Source organism: Alosa sapidissima, chromosome 3, assembly GCF_018492685.1.
Source record: "Alosa sapidissima isolate fAloSap1 chromosome 3, fAloSap1.pri, whole genome shotgun sequence".
NCBI lineage: Eukaryota > Metazoa > Chordata > Actinopteri > Clupeiformes > Clupeidae > Alosa > Alosa sapidissima.
In genome coordinates, this window is record NC_055959.1 from 29,719,093 (window position 1) to 29,739,567 (window position 20,475).

The 20,475-nt window shown below is 41.5% G+C and overlaps 1 protein-coding gene and 1 long non-coding RNA gene across 3 annotated transcripts; one reads left to right on the plus strand and one right to left on the minus strand.

The window, feature by feature from the left end:
- The first annotated feature begins 13,652 nt into the window (after positions 1 to 13,652).
- Positions 13,653 to 14,225, plus strand: LOC121704871. Its single transcript, XR_006030673.1, has 2 exons — positions 13,653 to 13,703; positions 14,080 to 14,225. It is a non-coding gene; the product is annotated as an uncharacterized LOC121704871 (long non-coding RNA).
- Positions 14,226 to 18,844: 4,619 nt separating this feature from the next.
- mrm2 (mitochondrial rRNA methyltransferase 2) lies at positions 18,845 to 20,417 on the minus strand. 2 transcript variants are annotated; one of them, XM_042085392.1, is made up of 2 exons: positions 19,973 to 20,417; positions 18,845 to 19,735 (listed from the first exon to the last, which is right to left on the minus strand). In XM_042085392.1, the coding sequence occupies exons 1-2, from the start codon at positions 20,319 to 20,321 to the stop codon at positions 19,311 to 19,313; spliced, it is 774 nt and encodes a 257-aa protein (XP_041941326.1). In that variant the 5' UTR covers positions 20,322 to 20,417; the 3' UTR covers positions 18,845 to 19,310. The 2 variants fall into 2 exon arrangements, with proteins under 2 accessions (XP_041941326.1, XP_041941327.1); XM_042085393.1 differs by having other exon boundaries at positions 18,845 to 19,754; positions 19,973 to 20,110.
- Positions 20,418 to 20,475: the final 58 nt, after the last annotated feature.

Genomic DNA, 20,475 nt, shown 5'->3' on the forward strand with positions numbered 1-20,475 from the left:
ATGAGTAATGCTATTGGAACATAAACACACCCAATATAGCCCCACATAAATCCCATCAGAGTCAAGTTTTTAAGTATCTCAGGTCTCAAGTTAAGTATCTAAGACCCCGTTCACACCGCAAGTCTTAATGCTCAATTCAGATTTTTTGCTCAGATCCGATATTTTTGTTTGGCTGTTCACATTACCTAAATGTGGCCTATATCAGATTGATTGTGAACTGTTTGCGGTTTCGAACTTTCGAACATGCACAAAAGAACAATAACAATGACATCAGCTAACTGCCGCGGCGCATAATTGTGTAATCTACTTTTTTTTTGAAAAAATCAGATCTGGACAAGGTTTTAGTGTTCACACTACTTCTGAAGAAGTCTGACCTGGTCACTTGACCCCCAAAAAACAGATCTGGGCCACTTTTGCCTGCAGTCTGAACAGGGTCCAAGGTTTTACACAGTATTCACATGAGGCCTGCCAATATTTGATATCACTATGCATGTACATGTATTTGTCAAGTAGCAGCAGTGTTGAACTTGTAGGCAAACACAACTTTTTGCTCTTCATGAATTGAAAGACGTAAGACCAACTTATTTGTAAGTATAAGTATATATACTCTTTTGATCCCGTGAAGGAAATTTGGCCTCTGCATTTCCCTGAATCCCTGAATTAGTGAAACATACACAGCACACAGTGAACACACAGTGAGGTGAAGCACACACTAACCCGAGGCAGTGAGCTGCCTGCTACAGCGGCGCTCGGGGAGCAGTGAGTGGTTAGGTGCCTTGCTCAAGGGAGCCGTGGATGTGGGAGAGCAGTGCTCAACTACTTTCCCCGCCCACATTTTTCCTACTGGGTCGGGGATCGAACCGGCAACCCTTCAGTTACAAGCCCAGAGCCCTAACCAGTAGGCCACGGCTGCCCCTCACAGGGTCAGAGCCAGGACTAATGGACACATTGAGACTTTAAAAATGTGAGACTGAAGGTATATCTGACTGGCACTTTGGGTCTTTCAAACGGGGTCTACTGAAGGGGAGAATTCCCCCTATTTTGAAAAATGAGCTTTAAGCCCTGAATTAAACGTAGCTTCATGTGTTCCATTGAACATTACAACAAGTGGGTTCACAATGTGTGGGGCTGTGCTAAACCTGACCATAAGGCCAGAGTTCAAAGTAAAAATTTATTGAGACAAGGTAGCATCCCATCAGGGTTATCTCAGCATAGTATACTAGCCTATAATATACAAACCATAACTCATAAAAAACGCTTAATTAACTAAGTGCCTGCTGATCAGATAGGCTATGCCTATAGACCCCTTTTGAAAGACCCAAAGTGCCAGTCAGATATACCTTCAGTCTCACATTTTTAAAGTCTCAATGTGTCCATTAGTTTACACAGAATTCACTAGAAGTTATTATTTAAGGGGTTATTTTTCAAAATGTTCTGCCGGGGGTGCATGCCCCCGGACCCCCCTAGCCTTCCTGTGTGTGACACTGGGCTAAGCCCCCAATGTTTCAAAAGTCTGGCTCCGCCCCTGGCGCGAATGTCTCACATTTTACATATGATATTCCATATTCCATGTCTGATATACCCCGCGAATTGGCAGCATACCATGTCAGAAATGTAAAGTCCAACAGCAGCTAAATTCGCTGAACTTTTTTCCCACTCGTCTGATATGAATGCTGCATAGGCCTACTGCTGCCGACTCCTCGCATAGGCTATTACAGGTAGCGATTGCTTCTGATGTCCAACCATTTGGATATTATTGTAAAATATCGAAGGAGTTGTGGGATGTTTACATAGCAAACTGCAGGTTTATTTTGTCCCCCATCCCTGTTTCATTCACCCGGACCAGGAGGTAGGCTGCGAACGAACACAGGCACGTTCTGCTGTTGTTGAAATAATTCCTGAACGGTTTTATTCCGAGCTGAAAATGCAATAATAGCCTATTTGACAGAAGACAGGTTGCTAGAGACAAAATATTAGCTTTCAGTGTGGTACGATCTCTGTAAATTACGTTAATTCGAATGTTTCAATCATTCCGCTCTCCCGGTTGGCTAGTGGTATCTCATTTCCAAGGGGACTATTCTTCACCCCTATGTCTTGCCACTCGGTTTCGAGGGACAAGGGCTAGGGGTAAGATGAAGGGATAGGGGAAGGGGAAGGGGTAAAACAGAGAATTGAGATTGGCCCTAATTCAGTTGGGGAGGGGTGGGATACATATACATTTTACAAACTGAAATCGCATTTTCCTTTTAGGCCTTACAGGCGTCAATGAGAGAACACTTACACTTTACATGATTTTGGTTTCGATTTTCTAATTGGAGTAGGGCCTAAGTCTTTGTGACAACACGTCATGATACATTTGATAATGTTTGATCGTTGTTTTGGTACTATGAAGCATCTTTTACGTAATTAATGCGCACCCTAGAAAGTGAAAGTAGCCTACTAGGCCTATATGCGCTGTGTGTAGCCTACTAGGCCTATATGCGCTGTTACGTTCCTCAAATAAGAACACATCAATCTCATGGTATTGTTTGCCCTAAAATGCATGAAACATGCAAATTCAAAATCCCGCTGGTAGCCACGTTACATCTCCGTTTCATATTTGCCTAGGCTACCAGCCTACAATAAATTAATTGAACTCAACTGACAACAGGTAAATCTACTGATTCGGTCATTGAGACTTTATGAATACAGTACAACAAACTTTCTGTCTTTTTGAAGTTTATTTTTGTATTCCGGGGTACAGTAGCCTAATTGCCTAATGTCTTGACAATAGTTTTTCTTACCGCTTGCAGTTTAAACGACTGTGCCGCTCTAAACTTTCCTGCCAGGTTTATGACGTAAACCGCTACATCTCGGCTGTGGCATTGCCTAAACTCATCGTGTGGGAAATCAGATCTGTCAATATTGCGCTTTGAAAATAAGGGATAGCCTATTTGCTATCTCAGTAATAGTAGCCTACATTTTGTAACATTTATAGAGAAACCAAGGGAAAGTTAAATTAGAAATTAGAATCGTTGGAAACTGAAAACACATAGGCTACAAAAAAAGATTCGGGGCTTTTGAAAAAAGATTCGGGGCTTGAGCCCCCGAAGCCACCCCCTCGCTCCGCCAATGGCCCCACAATGCCCATATAGCCTATGTTGCTTTTTTCAAGGCACCATTTGTGAATTTAGAGGTTAAGGCCCAATTACCGATTTCATGGCTTCTCATGATGGATGTTCTTTGCCAGGAACCTGACATTTGTATGAAACTCTCTCTCTTCTGATATCTGTTGATCAAAGCTATGAAGATTAAACTCTGTCCTTGCAGTGCTGCTGGCTGAGGTACCTGTGGTGAATCTCTGCAGATTTCCATGTTTCATGTGTCATTCTCACAATCTTTTCCTCCCTCAGCCACATTAAATCACTAGTTTAGGTATGCAGGGTGCTAACTTGAAGAAATGGCATGTCACAGCCAAAGTCCTTGTGATACTCTATGAGTTGTACATCTCCGCCATGTTGGAATGCACATTAAACAATTTTAAATTATCACTTACCCTTCAGTGCCGACTGCAACTTTAAGATCTCCAAATCACTGTGTGTTTTATGTTGGGCAGACACTGCAATTTTTTTTTCAGTCGCATACAATATGGCAACTCGCAGTATTTCCCATCAGATGCAACAGCTGTGCTCACACTGTACATTGGACTGCTGACGGGAAAATACCACAGCGGCTTGGACTGAGCCGTACAACCAAGTCACACATCGCTTTAGCTGAATGGAGGGAAAGGGCATCTTTTGGTTCAAATATCAACAACCTTTTCATGAGCTCAAAATATCAACAACATTAGACTCAGATTGAGGATCAAAGGGTTTGAATCATTTTGATTACAAATAAACATAACTGAAAGCTGTGACTGTCAGAGACAGCATGAACCACAGGGTGGAAAAATCAGTGAGTTGTTTGAGCTCATGGCAAATGTCTGTATCTTAATTTACTTCAAACCCCAAGGCTCTATCCCAGTCAGTATACAGTACACATGTCTTGTCTTGTTCCTTGTCCTGAATACAGTAGGATTGGGATTCAGCAGATGCAGTCATCTAAAGTGACAAGGACTCGCAGCAGTGGAGTAACCCTACCATTATCAGGTGGCAACGCTAATCACTGCTCCACTGTGCCCCTTCTATCTATTGATCAAGATCAGAGGGGATGACCAGGATATGAAGAGGTGTAGATTATTTCTATTCCTCTGGATCTTCACTATATGTGTAAAATCCATTTTACGTCACATACAGTATGATGAAATACAGCCTTATAATCCATTTTATTTGGACACACTACTTTAATTTTAGATACTTGCCTACAGTGTGAGATGTGCTTGTGTGGGTGTGTCTTACTTACAAAAATGGTAAATAACATTTAAGGCTACAATGCTATTCTTCATTTTTGTAAGTTGCTTTAGATAAAAGCTAGCCTTGTTGACACCAGACCGTACCCTTCTCAATTCAGAGTGGGTCTGGAAAAGGTTAATTGACTTACGACTTCCAGCAAGGACATAGCCTAGCAGTGAAATTATACTTAAATTGGTGCATTATACTCTTTTAAATGCAGTTGTTTACTCAATTCCAAAGAAATACACATCCATGGCGGATTAGCGATTGTATTTGCGTGCCGGTGTTTTAGGGACATTGGAAATGGGCTTCAATGGCCTCTTGGCCAGACACACCTGCAGAGCAAATCCCAAATGTGCCAAAGGTTGGTATGGGTAATCCCAGGCTAGATAAAAGTGTCTGCTAAATAATAAATGTAAATGTAATGTAGCCCTATATCTCCCTGCCTTAGACACAACCAAAACACAGACACATAGAGCTGGCATTCAGCTGTAGGCTACTCTCTGACGCAGCAAGACCCTGAGTCACAGACTCATTCCCAGAGAGTGTAGGTGTTATTCAGAGAGACGCTTTGCAAAAGCTTAAGCTCAAGGACTTGGACATTGTGGTTTTAACATAGCAGACTGTGAGTGGAAAATAACTGTGTTTTCTTTACAAAGTTTTAAGTAGCACCAAGCTTTTGACTTGTACTGTATGCTCTCGTGTTTGCCAAAAAAGTTGCTTCCTCTAAGTTATATGCCTCAGGGTCATCTTGGGCTTTGAAATCCCGAAGTGTGTTGCTTGCTCCATCTTCGCTGGGCTGTTATGTCTTCCAGTAAATGCCTAGTTGTCTTTGTGAAAACGTAGTTTTCTGTGCATAGACCTAAGGGTTTATTAAGTCTGACTTCCAAGCCATTCGTTTTTCCCCACTGATCCCTCCATAGCTGCAAATCCCATCTCTACTTGCTGAGGGTTAACTGTTGTTGCCATGGCACCCTGGTCTGCAAGCAAAAGAACTTTAAACTGCTGCAGAATTTGGAGAGGAAGGAGAGTAGTTTATCAACATATCTGAGGCTGTAGGCTAATCTTCACATTTCATAATAAGATTTAAAATGTAGTATTCTGGTGTTTGTGAGATGTATCTCTTTTTGTCTTTGAGATAGGGCAGAACTCATTAATATGGTAGCCACACAGTTCAAATTCATTTTATCCAGAAGTCTAAAATAGTTTCCTTCTCAAGGTCCTTAGGGACATTCTGTCTAGATACTATTACGATCAAGGCAACATTTTAGTCCATTTGAGAGTATTTGAACCTTATTGTTGCTGAGGAAATGCATTCTACTTGAGATCTATTACGAAAGCAATGCCATTGTCAGTACCGCCTTTAAAATATTGCTACCAAGAAGAGAGAAATGTTGCAATTTAAAAGTGGTACTAGACAGATCTAGCAAGTAACAAGACAAAACATAAACGTCAGTTTGCTATGACACGTGAATGCATCAGTAACAGTGGTGATATTTTGGAGGAAGAATTTTTCAAACCCTGACAAGGATAATCAGCCAGGGAGGCAGAGATGAGCACCCCAAAAGTCTGAGCCCTTCTAGTTGATTCCAGCCTTGATCCACTCGGTGTGTGCTGTTGACACAGACTTGTTATCTAGGGGGGGTGAAGGCACTGTGGGGTTGTTTATTGATGTGCTATGCACATGTCTGTGGCTTCCAAGGTCTAATTGGTGTCCAAAAGTACAGACCAGGGCTTTGATCGTGCATCCGGTGAGTGTGAAATACAGCACCGGGCGTCTCGTGTAAGGCACCCCCAATACTCGCTCACCGAGGATGAAGCCATCCCTTAATCAGAGAGTCTCCACCACCAAATGATGGCTTTTTCCGATGAGGAAAACAAAAGCTAGGGCTGACTGTCAAGCAGCTGAGAACACAGACCATAATTATGCCTCCAGGGTTCACATCTTATAGATGCTATAAAAATCTAGCTATTGCTCTTATTGTCATTGACACACAGTAATTAATGAAGTTTCATGTGAGAGTGTAAGTGCTCCTTCGGGATAATCGCTCTGGATTTATGCCTTCAAAAAATGACATGCCTGAAAGTATATGACCAACAAGCTTTCACAGAGATATATAAAGAATGATTTGAGAAAAGCAAGAGAGAAAAGCTTCCTGCCTCATCATTATAGAATACTCATTAAGGAGGTCAGACAGACACTGACTGAAAGACTTTATCATCTCCCCATAGCATGGATATAGTATTTAGGCAGGATAGATATGAGAGTTCATGAGTAATCATGAAACTGATCATATTTTGTCTCTGTTTATTCATTTTGTTGTGTTTTCTATTTTCTGTGTCAAACCTTAGAACTCAGTGGCAACATCTGTGGCTTAGGTACACTGAGCTCTGAAGTCCACTTCCCTCGGGTGTTCCCATTGTCGAGAATTGAGTGACAGGTTTTCAATACTACTGTTAACAACTGCTTGAGGGTAATGTCTGGGGATGAATGTGTCATATTCTCAAGTCTAGGCGCTGTCAGTCACTCATGTCTCCATTCATTATATAATGCCATCAAAGGCGCCTGCTCAAAGTCACAAACTATAACTTCAGTGGGAAGTGAATTGCCAGGATAAGACAGACAATTAAAAAGTGTTGAAATCTGTCCAAAAACTAGATTAGGGTGAAGCTGCGAGTTTAGTTTACCGATTTTCTTTTCTCCCTCTTGTAATTCTTTCCCAAATCCTCAGCCAAGTTATAGTTCTGTATGTTATAAGAAGCTGTGCCATGCAGGCAGCTGAATGACGGCATTCTCATTCCACCAGCATTAACTATGAAGACACCGGAGCATCACTGCTTGAATACACCATTGTGTCATTGCCACCAACCTTTGATGGTGTGATTATGTTCTTTACTCTGATCTCATCATTATCTGCCCACAGCCTCTGAACAGGATGGTTCTTGATTGAAGGAAACGTTAACGATTCATCTTAATCCTAATAGAAAATGAACCACCTTTTAGAGATGCACACCGGCGCGGACTCATAAATGTATCTCATACAAATGAACGGAGGTTAAAAAGCAATAAGTAATTTGCTCTTCTCAGAGATAATGTCCAAAACTCCAGTCAATTTCTCACTTGTCAAACATAGTTCATTGTTGTTGGGGGAGCGGTGGGCAGTCATGCAGACAGCAGCTTATGGAAGACCATAGCATTTTCACCTGTCATAGTCGGACTTGACTTCCTTTGACATCAAACTGAAAACCACCATACTACCAATTGGAATGTTCAGAAGCCTCAAAGTCGTCAGCAGTAAAAAAAAACCTGATCAACAAAATCTATATGGTTCATCTAAATCAAGCAAAGTGCATGCATTTCATTTCATTTTTTTTTTCATTCTAAATGTGCTTTCCGTCATGTAAATGTACTTCAACTCTACAGCTGAACACAGGGTGACATACTTTTTCAGATGTGATAGGCATAATTAGGAAGATTTAAGATTCTGTTGCCTACAAATTAACTTCAAAGGTAAATCTTTTGCTCATTATGTCACTTCCTTTGGCACTCAAGCAAAACAGAACAGAAAATCCTTGTGCAAATGCAGTTGATGCCACTGTGGATACATACACGCACATCAGAGCATGACCACTTGATTGGCTTCTCCAGGGACCACACTTTTTTGATATTCATATGCATTTTTGATTTATTATCCAGTAATGTGTTAATTAGGTGGAATCTGCACTTTGATGTTTGGGCAGTTTCCACCTGCGTATCTCCGTTGAAGGGTACATACACAGCACATTATTTCATCAGGAAATCAGGAAGCTTCTCCAACACACATCCCCAGCATACTTACATCACACTGCCCCCCCCCCCCCAATACACAGCACATTGTCTCATGAGGAAGCTTCTCCAACACACATATTGCACACTGCCCTCTCCCCACATACACAGCACACTATCCCATCTCCCTTGTCATCCCCCCAACACACACACCAAGACCCCTGGCAGTTGGGTTAGCCCCTTGAGCCGTGGATCTGCCCAAGGTTTCTTCCTTGGTAAGGGAGTTTTTCCTTGCCCCTGTTGCTCTTGGGTGCTCCTTGTTGGTGCCCCCCCCCCCCCCCCAATCCCAATCCTCCCCCACCTTTCTTATGCAGCCCTTGCCACTTAATCCCCCCCCCCCCCCCACTGCATTTCTTACATCCAGTAACTATATGCATGTGACAATAAACTTCCTTGTATCCCATGTAGCTAGGCTTGGGTATCATAGACCACCTTTTGATCCTTTTACTGTCTTTTGAGGAAACATTTTTACCCACATTATACCTGATTCATGTTGAACAATATACATGTAGCTATGTAAATAAAATATGTGTAATTATGTACAAACTGTCGCAAAGCACAAACATTCTCAGGGGTAGAAGGAGTCAATAGGAAACTTGATTCCCATCAGTGCATGAGAGTGGAAACAGCTAAAAAATAATTCCAACTGGTCAGATTTGAAAAGGAATCCTCCCAAAACTCACTCTACTCCATGGGAGGAAATCAGGCCATTTTAGAGAAAGTTCATCCAAAGCCATTACCCCTCTCTCGCCTGTCTCTCTCTCTCCTCCACACCAAGGTACACTATACAAATCATCCTAAATTGCCACAGAGGTACGTTCCAGACTAATTATTTTGTGTGTGTGTCAGTGAGTTATTATTGCATGGAATAGGGGACATAAAATCAAATAATTTTCCGCACATCTTGCAGAGTGGGTTTGAAGCATATTCATTTTGCAGGTCTCAGTGTGATGTCGGGACCATTACGAAGCTGCACGCCTCTTAAAATGTTATGTCTGAAAAGTTATTTCAGTGCATGGGTGAGTTTGATGCTTTGGTCACATTGAAACAATGTTAGCTGTGTTAAATGTGTTGAAATCAGAATAGCAGTTGTGCAACTCATAGACAATACAACCACATCGTTAAAAATAGAATTTTCCATATGCCCCAGGTCACTGACCTGGCTCCACTGGGAATGAAATTAATGTTTATGTTCTTGACAAGATTACTCAGTGGGGTTTCGTTTGGTATCTTCTTCAATGTGAAAATCATCTTTGAGAATTTGCATTGATCAAAAAGAAGTGCCAAAGCAAAAAGGAAAAAAAAAAATAGTAAAAAACCACACTGTCAAAAGCAAATACTTGGTGAGTGCTTCTCTAAAAAATGTGCCGCATGTTTAATTCAGAAAGCTTGTGTAATAGTGCAAGCAGTCATATTCCATTTTCTGTCGCCCGCTGTTCTCAGTCTTGAAGCAAGCGTCAGATACCTTGCCAGAAAGTCCTCGCCTCTGTTCATCTGGCGGTGACATGTGAACTCATGCTGGAGGTGTTGCTCTTTCTCTCTCTCTCTCTCTGCATCTCCTCAGAAACCACAGCAGTCTGAGGCCCCCCCGGACACCGTCAGATCTCCACGGAGACCCCTCAGGGCTCTTTCAGGGAAAACCCGATAGACATTTGCTAACAACACTCTTGAAGGAGCGCTCGGCCCTCGCCGCGTGACAACTACCTCTCTCCCTCCACCAAGGCAGAACCCCCACAGACCTGACTGCAGTGATGTGTCAAATTCTGCCTTCAGCATCTTTAGGAAGATTAATGACCCTGAGATCCCAAAAAGACTCTCTGGCTTCCATCTGGCCTGCTTAAGTAAGCCAGTGGGGCAGCCAGCCATAGCTGGGAAATGCTAAGTGGATGTCTCTGACTCGATGGGGTCGGATTTGATATGCAAGGATCATTTAGTGAAATTAAGAGCGAGCGTGAAAGTGATGAACTTGCGCATGCTTCAGTGAGATGTCAATAACGCCCCCAGAATATAAATCCCTCAACTCTCCGGGATCCTCAGCGACTTGGCAGGGAGCAAGAACAGCAACATTTCTTTGACCTGCCGTGTCTGAGGGCACAGAATGCAAAACAGTGATGGGCTATGACAAAAACGCGTCACAGACGCCCAGCGAGGGATTACTACCTGACTGCCCAGAATAGTTTTTCCCGAAAAAATGTCCCCATTTGCATCTATTGAATCCAAAATGAAGAGAATAAGAGGACAGTGTGCCCCCTATATATATCTACAGTGTGCCCTAGCACTGCGTCATCAGCAACGTCAGTACTCGCTTCCTGCTCGTCACTGTTTACGCCACCTGTCCTCTACATCTCTATCTACCATACTGTACCTCTAAAAAACAAACAAATATCTTTAATTACCATACTGTACCTCTACAAGCAAACAAATATCTTTAACTACCATACTGTACCTCTAAAAACAAACAAATATCTTTAATTACCATTATGTACCTCTAAAAACAAACTTATATCTTTAACTACCATACAGTACCTCTAAAAACAAACATATATCTTTATTTACCGTACCTCTGAAAAAAAACAAACAAACATCTTTAACTACCATACGGTACCTCTGAAAACAAACAAATATCTTCAACACTTACACATGTACCAAACTGTTTGCCTATTGCCCACAGGTAATGTGGCTAAATGAAAAGAGATATACCAGAATTAGCTCCAGGGCCAGCTGTCTTTCATCCCTTTATTCAATCCCTGCTGTAACTTCTCATTTATCTGTCCACCAGGGGTAGGGCATGAGGCTCAGGAACCCCATGCCCTAGGTCCACACCTGTCCCTTGACAGGTTAATTAAATGAGGGGAGTAATTGGTCCGCAGCAGCGAGGCCTGGGAACTCTGCACTCTCAAGCTGTCCAAAGTCTCTCTCTCTCTCAAACAGAAAACTTTTTTTATATATGGCAAACATTGCAAGGGGATGTTGCCTTGAATATAAAATGTCCTATAGTGCCTCCCTGGAGAGTCCCAGTGCTTTTTAAATATCAGTATTGGGATAATTAAGCAATATAGCACGAGTGAGAGTGGGGTTGGTCATGGATATTCCCACGGGTGTTGTTCGGCCGTAGCAAGGCAACAACAGCCATGGGAATATCCATGACCAATCCCACAATCACGAGTGCTATATTGCTTTTATACAACAATTCTACCACAAACTAAATAATCTGAAAACACCCCATTATTGTTTAAAAATGTTAATTTCGACATCGTTCTTACACATCAAAAAATAGTTCCCTTTTTAATAGACAGCGTCTTGGTTGCTAGGTAACCAACATTCCAGACCCCTCGTTACGGGTCTTTGTGGGTTACGTGTCTTCTTGAAAGAAATGTTGAAATCACATTCATATCTAGGTTTGCTGCATGCATGTTACAAGGACACTGGGCCATGTCATGTAAGGGACATGGTACTGCAAAAAAACGGAAACATAGTCTACATTGCAGAACCACTCAACTTTATTAATGTATAGTGAATAAATTTTACACTACTGTGCACAGCCTGACGTGACGATGCTAGCACGTTAGCAGCGGTTAGCTAATTATGCTAACGTTAGTTATCTACAAGTCTCCTCCAAGTGACAATCATATTATACACAATGCTGGCAATGCTGAGAACAATTAGCATCCTCGTTTATCTTACTTACATTGAGTTGACTGTGTGGCTTAATCCACAGATGTGGTGAGACCCGACCCGGTCCGTGTAACGCTTTGCAGGGCTATGTTCTATTTGCAGAATTCACATGAGAAAATATAAAAATAGGCTTAAAAATCAGTTATCCATTCTTTAGGACGGCACAGTAAATGGGATTGTTGCATATTTTGATTTTCATTTGAGCACAGTTACGGTTTTCTGTTGAGAAGTTAAACATTGAAATGATGCGTCAATTTTTTAATTTTCCTTTTTTGAGCTTTTGGTTGGACTGAACCACGAGCACCGGGGGAGAACAGCATCTAGCTGGGCCAGGCTAGATGGTGGAAGAGAGCGCCGCCTGAAGTTGTGCGTGATTTTGACTCATTACTTTAGAGATTAATAACTAAAACTTCGCCGATTTTGGGAGATGGCACGTTAAACATAACTTTCAGCCTATGTTGAACATATCTACAGTATATTTGAATACCATGGCCATGCCATACCATAGCAAATAATTCCCCAAAGCAGAAGACGTCAGTCTACAGGCTACCCCAAGCACTGTTTGACGTGGGACATTTTTGCTTATTTAACACTTTACGCTAGACCAGGTCTCATTAGGCTAAACGAAGAAACAACCGTGAGTATGCCTAATTTATCAGTTTATCCATTTATTCATTGCAACAGCAAATAGCCTACATTGCTATAGGCTACTACGGCTCAAGTCCATTGGATCATGTAGGCAAAGATCCTTGATTAGGCTACTCCGCTTGAACCCTCTCTGATGTAGGTCTCCAAAGCCTCCCAGAACATGAACATTCTACACACGTATATCAGGATGCAGCAATGTCTCCCTCTGCATCTGAAGTTATCTCGAGCTGACATTATCAATCGCTTGGCACCTTGATGCAAGCTGAACTGTGTTTGATAGCCCTCTATCTCTACATACGCTGATAAATTGTGATCACCAACACCGCGCGCCAATATGTATCAGGTCACCCCCCTACGCTTGTGGTTCACCCCAACAAAAATGGTAAAAAAGGCAAAAATCCGATATTAACTGAATTTTACTTTTGTTTCCAATCCAGTTTCTGTTTTTTTCTTTATCTTGCGTGACTAATGACACATTTAGACAATAGCAGCAATTATATATTTGCTGACCAGTTAAAAAAATTGAAAATTGGATTATTGAACACATTTTTATTTGGATCAGATGGATGGAGCAAATAGAACAAAGCACTGCAAAGCGTTACACGGACCAAACACTGTTTCGTTATGGTTTGCTAAGGAGTAACCCATTGCTTGAAATAGTGGAGAGCTGGGTGTCAAATCTTCGCATTGTATAGCGGAGTGATTTATTATTAGCTGTGCTGAGTCTGAGTTGAAATGTCCAGGGATATTCCAACTCATGGAACGTCTCTCGGCCAATCAAACAAATAAATAGTTCCATAGAACCCAATTGTTGTATAATCCATTTTAAAACTACAAAAAACAGAGGTCGTAATTCGTCCGCCGCTCACGGCCCTCGAACACGCCATCTCGACACACCAGCATGGGAATCGAACACTCTAACCACTGAGCTAAAAGCCCAGGCTTCCAACTCAGAGTGGTTAGAAGCATTCTTAAGGTTAGTGGTGTGAGGATTTACACAGGCAACTAGCATGCTAGCTCAGTTCCCCTCCGTTACACAAATGGTTATATGTAAGATTGATGACATCATGTAAACGTAACAATTACATTAGTATTGCCATAATTACATTAATTTGACATAATTTGCAGTGTATTTCTATAATGCTCCAGCATTAGCATGAATTATAGGAACCCTGTAACTTAAGGTAAAGGCCATATATATTATACAGACCTATGTACAGCACAGAATGTAAGATAACAGCCTCATCATAGATGACTGCCTTGTTTTGGGTAATCACAGGGAGAATGTGCGCCAGTCTGTGACTGGGAACATAATACAGTTCATGAAATCGCTTGCTGCAGCTGTTGAGGATTTAGTCAGACCGAGAACTGAAATGCAAAAAAAGACAAAAGAAAAACAAGGAAACAAACAAGAGCAAATAGTAGAGAATAATACAACCAATCATGTGCTCCATGACACCACCATCATTTTACATCACATTCCAATTACCACAAATGCATCACTCATCTTCACAGTGGGATGGTCAGTTTTAATGCGTCAGTCTTTCTATATTTCCTTAGGTGGCGGATGATCTCATTGCTGCCCACTGAGTGGCAGGTCCAGCTTTGGTATTAGCCCTTGCTTCTCTGCCAACCACCCCCCATGTCACAGCCAGGCTGCAGAAGCCTTGAAGGTTAACTGCTTTCAATAACACAGTCTCCATTCAGCTCACAAAATCTCATTGTCAGGCACATAAAGGCAGAAGTGAGCAGCTGCTCCTTGTGATAGCAAAGTTGTCCTTATGAGTAAACACACTCGGAATGAGCCAAAGGCACCCTCGCTTTCTTTGTCCTCTCTCTCTCTCTCTCTCTCTCCAAGATGGACTGATGATAGGGTTGTGTTTTAATGGAAGTTTAAGTCAGTTGCAGCACATCAGACAATGTGCTGATTGGTAAACACAAAAGAGGGCAAATGATGGCGATGGCCCGCTCTTCTCCCCTTGACAAAGATTGTGTAACAGAAACAATATTTGTTTCCTTGAAATCAAGCAGCCTGATGAAATTCGGCGAGGTCTGCCTAGGTTATCGTTGCTCAATCCACATGGACCATGCCCCCCCTTACAACAAATCCCCCCTTAATGCTCATTCAGAGAGGTATAAGCCCCAACAAACTCTTGATTACTTTTGGACATGCATGGTTTTGTAATTCCACATTAATGCCGGCGACACGTTTGTAATTACAGGGAAGCCTGCACACACCAGCGCAAAGCATTTGGGTGATTTAGCACTGCTTCACAGTGTGGAGGCCCACTTGAGCACAGCCTGTTACAGCCTGGCAAATGCACAGCCTTGCTCAGAAATGAATATTCAAATGCATGCTTCACCCCCTACCCCCTATCCCTTTCCAGGAGTCACACAGAGTATGAATGTTTACAGAGGGGGGGCACCCTGGTTTACAGCTGTTTGAAGGTTGGTGTACATAGATGTCCCTTGTGGATGGATAGATATGATCTATTCCTCTCTATGAATAGTACAGCGGTGTTCTTCCTTGTCATGAAGTGCTTAAAAGAAGGAATTGCCAATCCACTCACCATATTATTAAATTGTTTTTCATTAAACCGAACTTAAATTCAATTGATTTTCAGTGAACCTACACTAAAAGAATGATATGATAAAGAATGGAGGCTCACTAATCATTTGGGACTTACACCAAGACACCTTCGGCCTATTTCACATTGTTAAAAGTCTGACTCCAAAGTTTTGCCAAAGTTATGAGACATCCCCACCCCCATCCTCTATACCCTCATGGTAATTGTTTGTGTTTGTCTGCCGCTGCATAAACTGACGCCATCACTGCACTGCCACCACCACCACCCCTCTGACCCCCCCCCCCCCCCCCCTCTGATTTAGCTGCTGGTGGAGGAGAGAGCACTGTAATCTGCGGTCGGCAGGCCCACAGCGCTCCAGCAAATGGGCTCATTCATTCAGCTGCTGGGGTAGCAGGTATCCATCCATTAGTGGCCCATGAGGGAGGCCATCCATTGTGCGCTTGGAGCTCTTTCAGTCCTGGTGATTCATGCCGATGGGAGAGTTCCAGTTGGATTACCACATTTTTTTTTCTGTGGCACTTCAAAATGTATGTGAAATATGCAAAGTTTATAAATAGTGTATATCCTGGTTGAAATAGTTTAAGCAGCCTAAAATTGTGAGAGTTGAAATTGAAGTTGAAATGTATGTAAATGTTCCCTGTTCATTAACACCTCAACAATTAAACAATTAAACATCACAACTAGAGGAGGTGATTTCTCACTCCCTTAGTTGTAGTTCATAAATGAATGATAATTTCCATCACATTAATAACACGTCTAACAAGTGCAGGGAAGAGGTAACTGTTCCAGACTTTGTTTGACTGTTTTAGCCTCTGCACAAAAGACTCAAAAGTCCACAGAGGTGATCTCTGGTTTCTTGATTAACGTTGCAGCAAATATCTGTTCCCTAACAAATAATTTGTTTCCTCTAATAGACTGCTCTTCTGTACAAGCCACCAGCTGTTCCAACAAAAGCAAATTAACCTGGAATGTAGCGTCCCTATGGATTGCCCAAAATAGATGTGTTTAAGACTGGAATGAGTAGTTTGTGCCCCTAAGCAATGGCTAAGTCATATCTGAGGGGAATTATATGATCGAATCTAAATATGTAACAGCTCAAAGCTGCAGGCGTATTATTAAAATGTGATCCAAACATTAAAGAATTTTGATGACCGGTAAAAAAGGAAGTCACTGTTAGTTAAAGGCAAGGAAGCTCAAGTAGGGATTTCAGAGAGGCAAAGCAATATTACTTTTTGTGAACTTTTTTGTCACTGTAGGGGGGCTGTGGGCGTGTGAACCATCAGTAAGGTAGGGGTACTTTTGAGTACAGTAACCACCCTTAAAGTGACAGACTAACCAAAAAAAAAACTACATAAGAAGATTTAATTAATACACTCGTGTGAACTGCCTTCTTCTGGTGCCACAAATGCATGCAAATCCATTCATAATTAGGTTTAAAAATTTCCATTTCATGGGATGACCAGACTTCAAATAACTCCATTTTATGTTTTAATCAGATTTCAACTGGGATATTAATTTGAAGGACATTTATTAGCATGAAGTATATTTAGGATTAGGGAGACATTGATAAATTAAATAAAATTAAACCATTACAGATGTGTATTCATCCTCAATGTTAAAAGCAGGGCTATTGTTAAAGGGAAGTATTTTGCCACACCAATTAAAAGGGCTGTAACCTCCACAGCCACACACCAGATGAATTGTGCTCATTTCCTTTTCTGGCTCACTGTTTATATTTTATTATATAGTTAACTTGCCACTTCAACTTCTTTCACACAACTTGCATGATGCACAGCAGCACATCCCAGATACTCTGAGATGCAACCATACTGTGTCCAACCTAATTTTCAATTTTGAACCGCATGTAGTCAGAACTTACAATGTTGTACAAAGTTCACGTTGTATTCATTTCTCATGAGTTACACGGTCATGATCTCACCAAAACGATGTGTTGGGAATGGGATCCATCTATGGACGTCATAAAACTGATGCATCCAGGCCAGTACTACAGTCAAGTATGATTTTAACACTATGGGCAGCATTTGTGAGGAAGAGCTCATAAGTGATTGCAATTAACTGCAAAACCTCTCTTCAGAAATAGACGGGCCATTAAAATACTAACCACAGATGGCAATGACATACAGAGCTTGGCTTCCGATTTCACTTTAAGATGCAAGATGCTCTCATGTTGTTGCTAGTATTTTGTCAGCATTTCTTATAAAAAATCTTTTGAAAGCTGCAAAAGGTATTTACTGTAGACTTGAGCTATTACTATTTAAGTCTGTTACTTTTTCATTTCTAGATGAGAAGAAAACAGTTCATAACAGATGGTGATAAACATCTAAGCAAACATTCAGGGACAACGGTCATACATTTCCCTGATCATGAAATTACACCATTAACATGCTACAGTGGTATAGCAATGGTGTGCTTTAAAACTGGCAGTACACCAATCAGCCATAGTAGATCTTAAACCCATGTAAAGGAAAGGGTTAATGTACATACCAGACCACTCGGACCTAATCTTCCTTTCCTGTCCACTGGCAATGAATGGATTTTTGTGTTCAGCAAAGGAGCCCGGAAAGGAAAATAAATGACTGAAATGAATACTTCCACATAACAACAGACCAAATAACTAAAGTTCAGACAGTGACTAGTGTCTTGACATTAACAAAACACATGACAAACATTTTGACATTATGCTATACAGTCATGGATTGTATAGGTTACATAATAGCCTACAATCATGTTTTGTGTAGCACTACTTCTGAAGAGCAAGCCATGCCATGATTAAAATCCTTTGGGCTGGGAGACACAACTCAAACGATGACTCAAGAGCTCCATCCTCTGGCTGATCCCAAATGCAGTAGACTACTTTCATTTCACAGAATCTTATTACCATCACATATTAGGCCCATGAGATATTTATTTTCTCTGTTTCAAGTCACAATCAATTTTAACACATATGAACCCAAATAACACTAAGCAATTTTTAAGCTTGCCAAGAAACAGCTGGTGATGCTCCGACGCTGCCTGTGTCATCATCGAAGTCGTGTCTGATAACAGAATGTAAAGACCAACTTGTCTCCATGAGCCATACATCTCGTTTTTCATTTCCCTAATTAAAACCTGTTGAGGAGTGAATTATTTTCCAGGTTCCTTCTAGAATTCTACGCAAACAATCTATAGTTTCAGTGTTCCTTATGGACCCTTTCAACAAGGTAAACAAAAACAATGCTTGAACGTTCTATTTGGGCCCCAATCTACTTCCTCTGCATTAAGATAACATATGGAATGTTAAAACGGAAGCCTTGTGGGGCCAACTATGATGCTGATAATGGAACTCTCTTGAAAGGGTCCATACAGTCTATGGGGAAAATCTCTGAGGATAATTGTGACATCATAACGTGGAACTCTCGGTTCGCGAACATTCTAATCACATATTTGTGACCGTACTCCTCAACAGGTTAATTACTGCTGAAAAGACCAGCCACAAAATCTACTAAGGACAAATGCAAATTTGATATCCACCTTGTGAAGGACGTCTGTTGATCTGTTTGGAGGCATATCAGCCAAATGGTTTGGACGACTGACCACAACTCAATGGAGACAATCCAGAGGAACCTTGTTGCATGCATATGAATGCATGTCCTTAATGTTGCATGAGACAATATCATTCAGTGATTGGTTCCCATTTACTAGGTAAATTGCTGTGATAAAATCTTCAAAAATGGTTATTGAAATGAGAGAAAACTTTATATGTAGAAAAGGAACAAGGCCACAGTTATACAATCTTTCAATATGAAAGATTTCACACAATCTTCCGCTCTTCAGCTATGTATGCAATTAGGCCTCTCTTTCCTCAACCTCTTTGAGTCATTCAGTCACATTTCTGGCTGACTCACTGCAAAATGACAGGCTGAGAACATGTATCAGCTATTCACAATGAATAGATCTGAAATACCTACAACTAACTGCAGAGCTGATCATGCAAACCACATTATAAATTTAATTGTTGAATTTTACTATATGTGAATCTTTCCAGATCATTTTATATTTTACATGTCAAAGAGAGACATACAGTATCTCCTCGAACCAGGAGCAGGTGACCATGGAATCATTTGTCAAAAATCAAATGATATGATGATAAATGTTTGATTCCTATTCAAATATTCTATGGGCTACAAATGGCATGATCCACATTTATCTCTTTTTGAACAATTTTGCCAGAAAAAACAGTTCAGCAGATTCTTTTCTGCTCGCCTTTGGCTTAACTGTCTTTACTTCTTTAAATATTTCTGCAAGTCCCTGTTGGAGTTTCCAGGTGAGACCTCCATCCCAGCACTTGCAGACAAGGCAGCCTCCCGGCGTAAGCACCTTGTCAGAAAGGTCCAGCAAAGAAAGGCACATGGTGATCAGTCTCTCATGGTCCATCTCACGGAAACCTGAGGCGTTGGGTGCCATGTCACTGAGGATGACATCAGCAAGACCACCTGGCAGGAGCCTCTGAAGCTCCACATGGGTGGCAGGGCTGGTGATGTCCTGATTGGTCAGGAAGTGTGCACCGTCGACAGGGGCAATATGCAGGAGGTCGACTCCGATGACAAACCCGCAGGGCTGTTCAGGATCTGCGACAGACAAAGACACCTGATAAGAATGGAAATTGTATTATAGGAGGATAACACAACTATATGGTCAGCATCAAAATTAAACTAGCCTACAATGAATATAGGCTACATAGCCTGCAAAAGGATGCTTCTGAGGAGGAATACACAAATAAAACAGTGACCAAATATACTTTTTGATGGTAGGCTAAATAAAACAGTGTTGGTATTCCATGAATGAACATCTGAGTGGATCCTTACTTTCCCCGGTTGCATTTACTCTTTGCACAGCAACTTGACTCCATGCACCAGGAGCTGCACCGCAATCTACCACACTAAAGCCTGGTCTCAGAATCTTGTGCTTGTCATCTATCTCCAACAACTTGAAAGCGCTCCTGCAGCGATAGTTTTGAACGTGAGCAGCTTTCACAAAAGGATCCTTAAGTTGCCTGACAATCCAGCGTTGGTCAGCCGGACTCTTTCCCTTTAGATTTTGAGGCGCCTTCTTCAGTGTAGTAGCAGATGTTTGGATACACCTTCTATGGAGAAGCACTGAGTGTTTCCACATAACTAAATGCTCTTGTGGTAATAACCATATAGACAGTAACATAAAGGAAATAACTTGTGCCAGTCTGTCTCGTCAAAATGTGCTTGACTGTTGTTGTCCCAGGAAATGACATTTACAAGGAAACACGCCTTTTGCATCAATGATGCACTCAATTTGCGCAGTCGGTTGATTGCCGATCTGCGGTATCCCGACAACA

Bases quoted from the DNA above. Each gene is read 5' to 3' on its own strand.
- mrm2 (XM_042085392.1), bottom strand. From the start codon at position 20,321: ATGTTACTGTCTATATGGTTATTACCACAAGAGCATTTAGTTATGTGG. The intron at 19,736-19,972 runs GTAAGGATCCAC...TGTCTGTCGCAG, and splicing joins AGTAAATGCAACCGGGGAAA to ATCCTGAACAGCCCTGCGGG.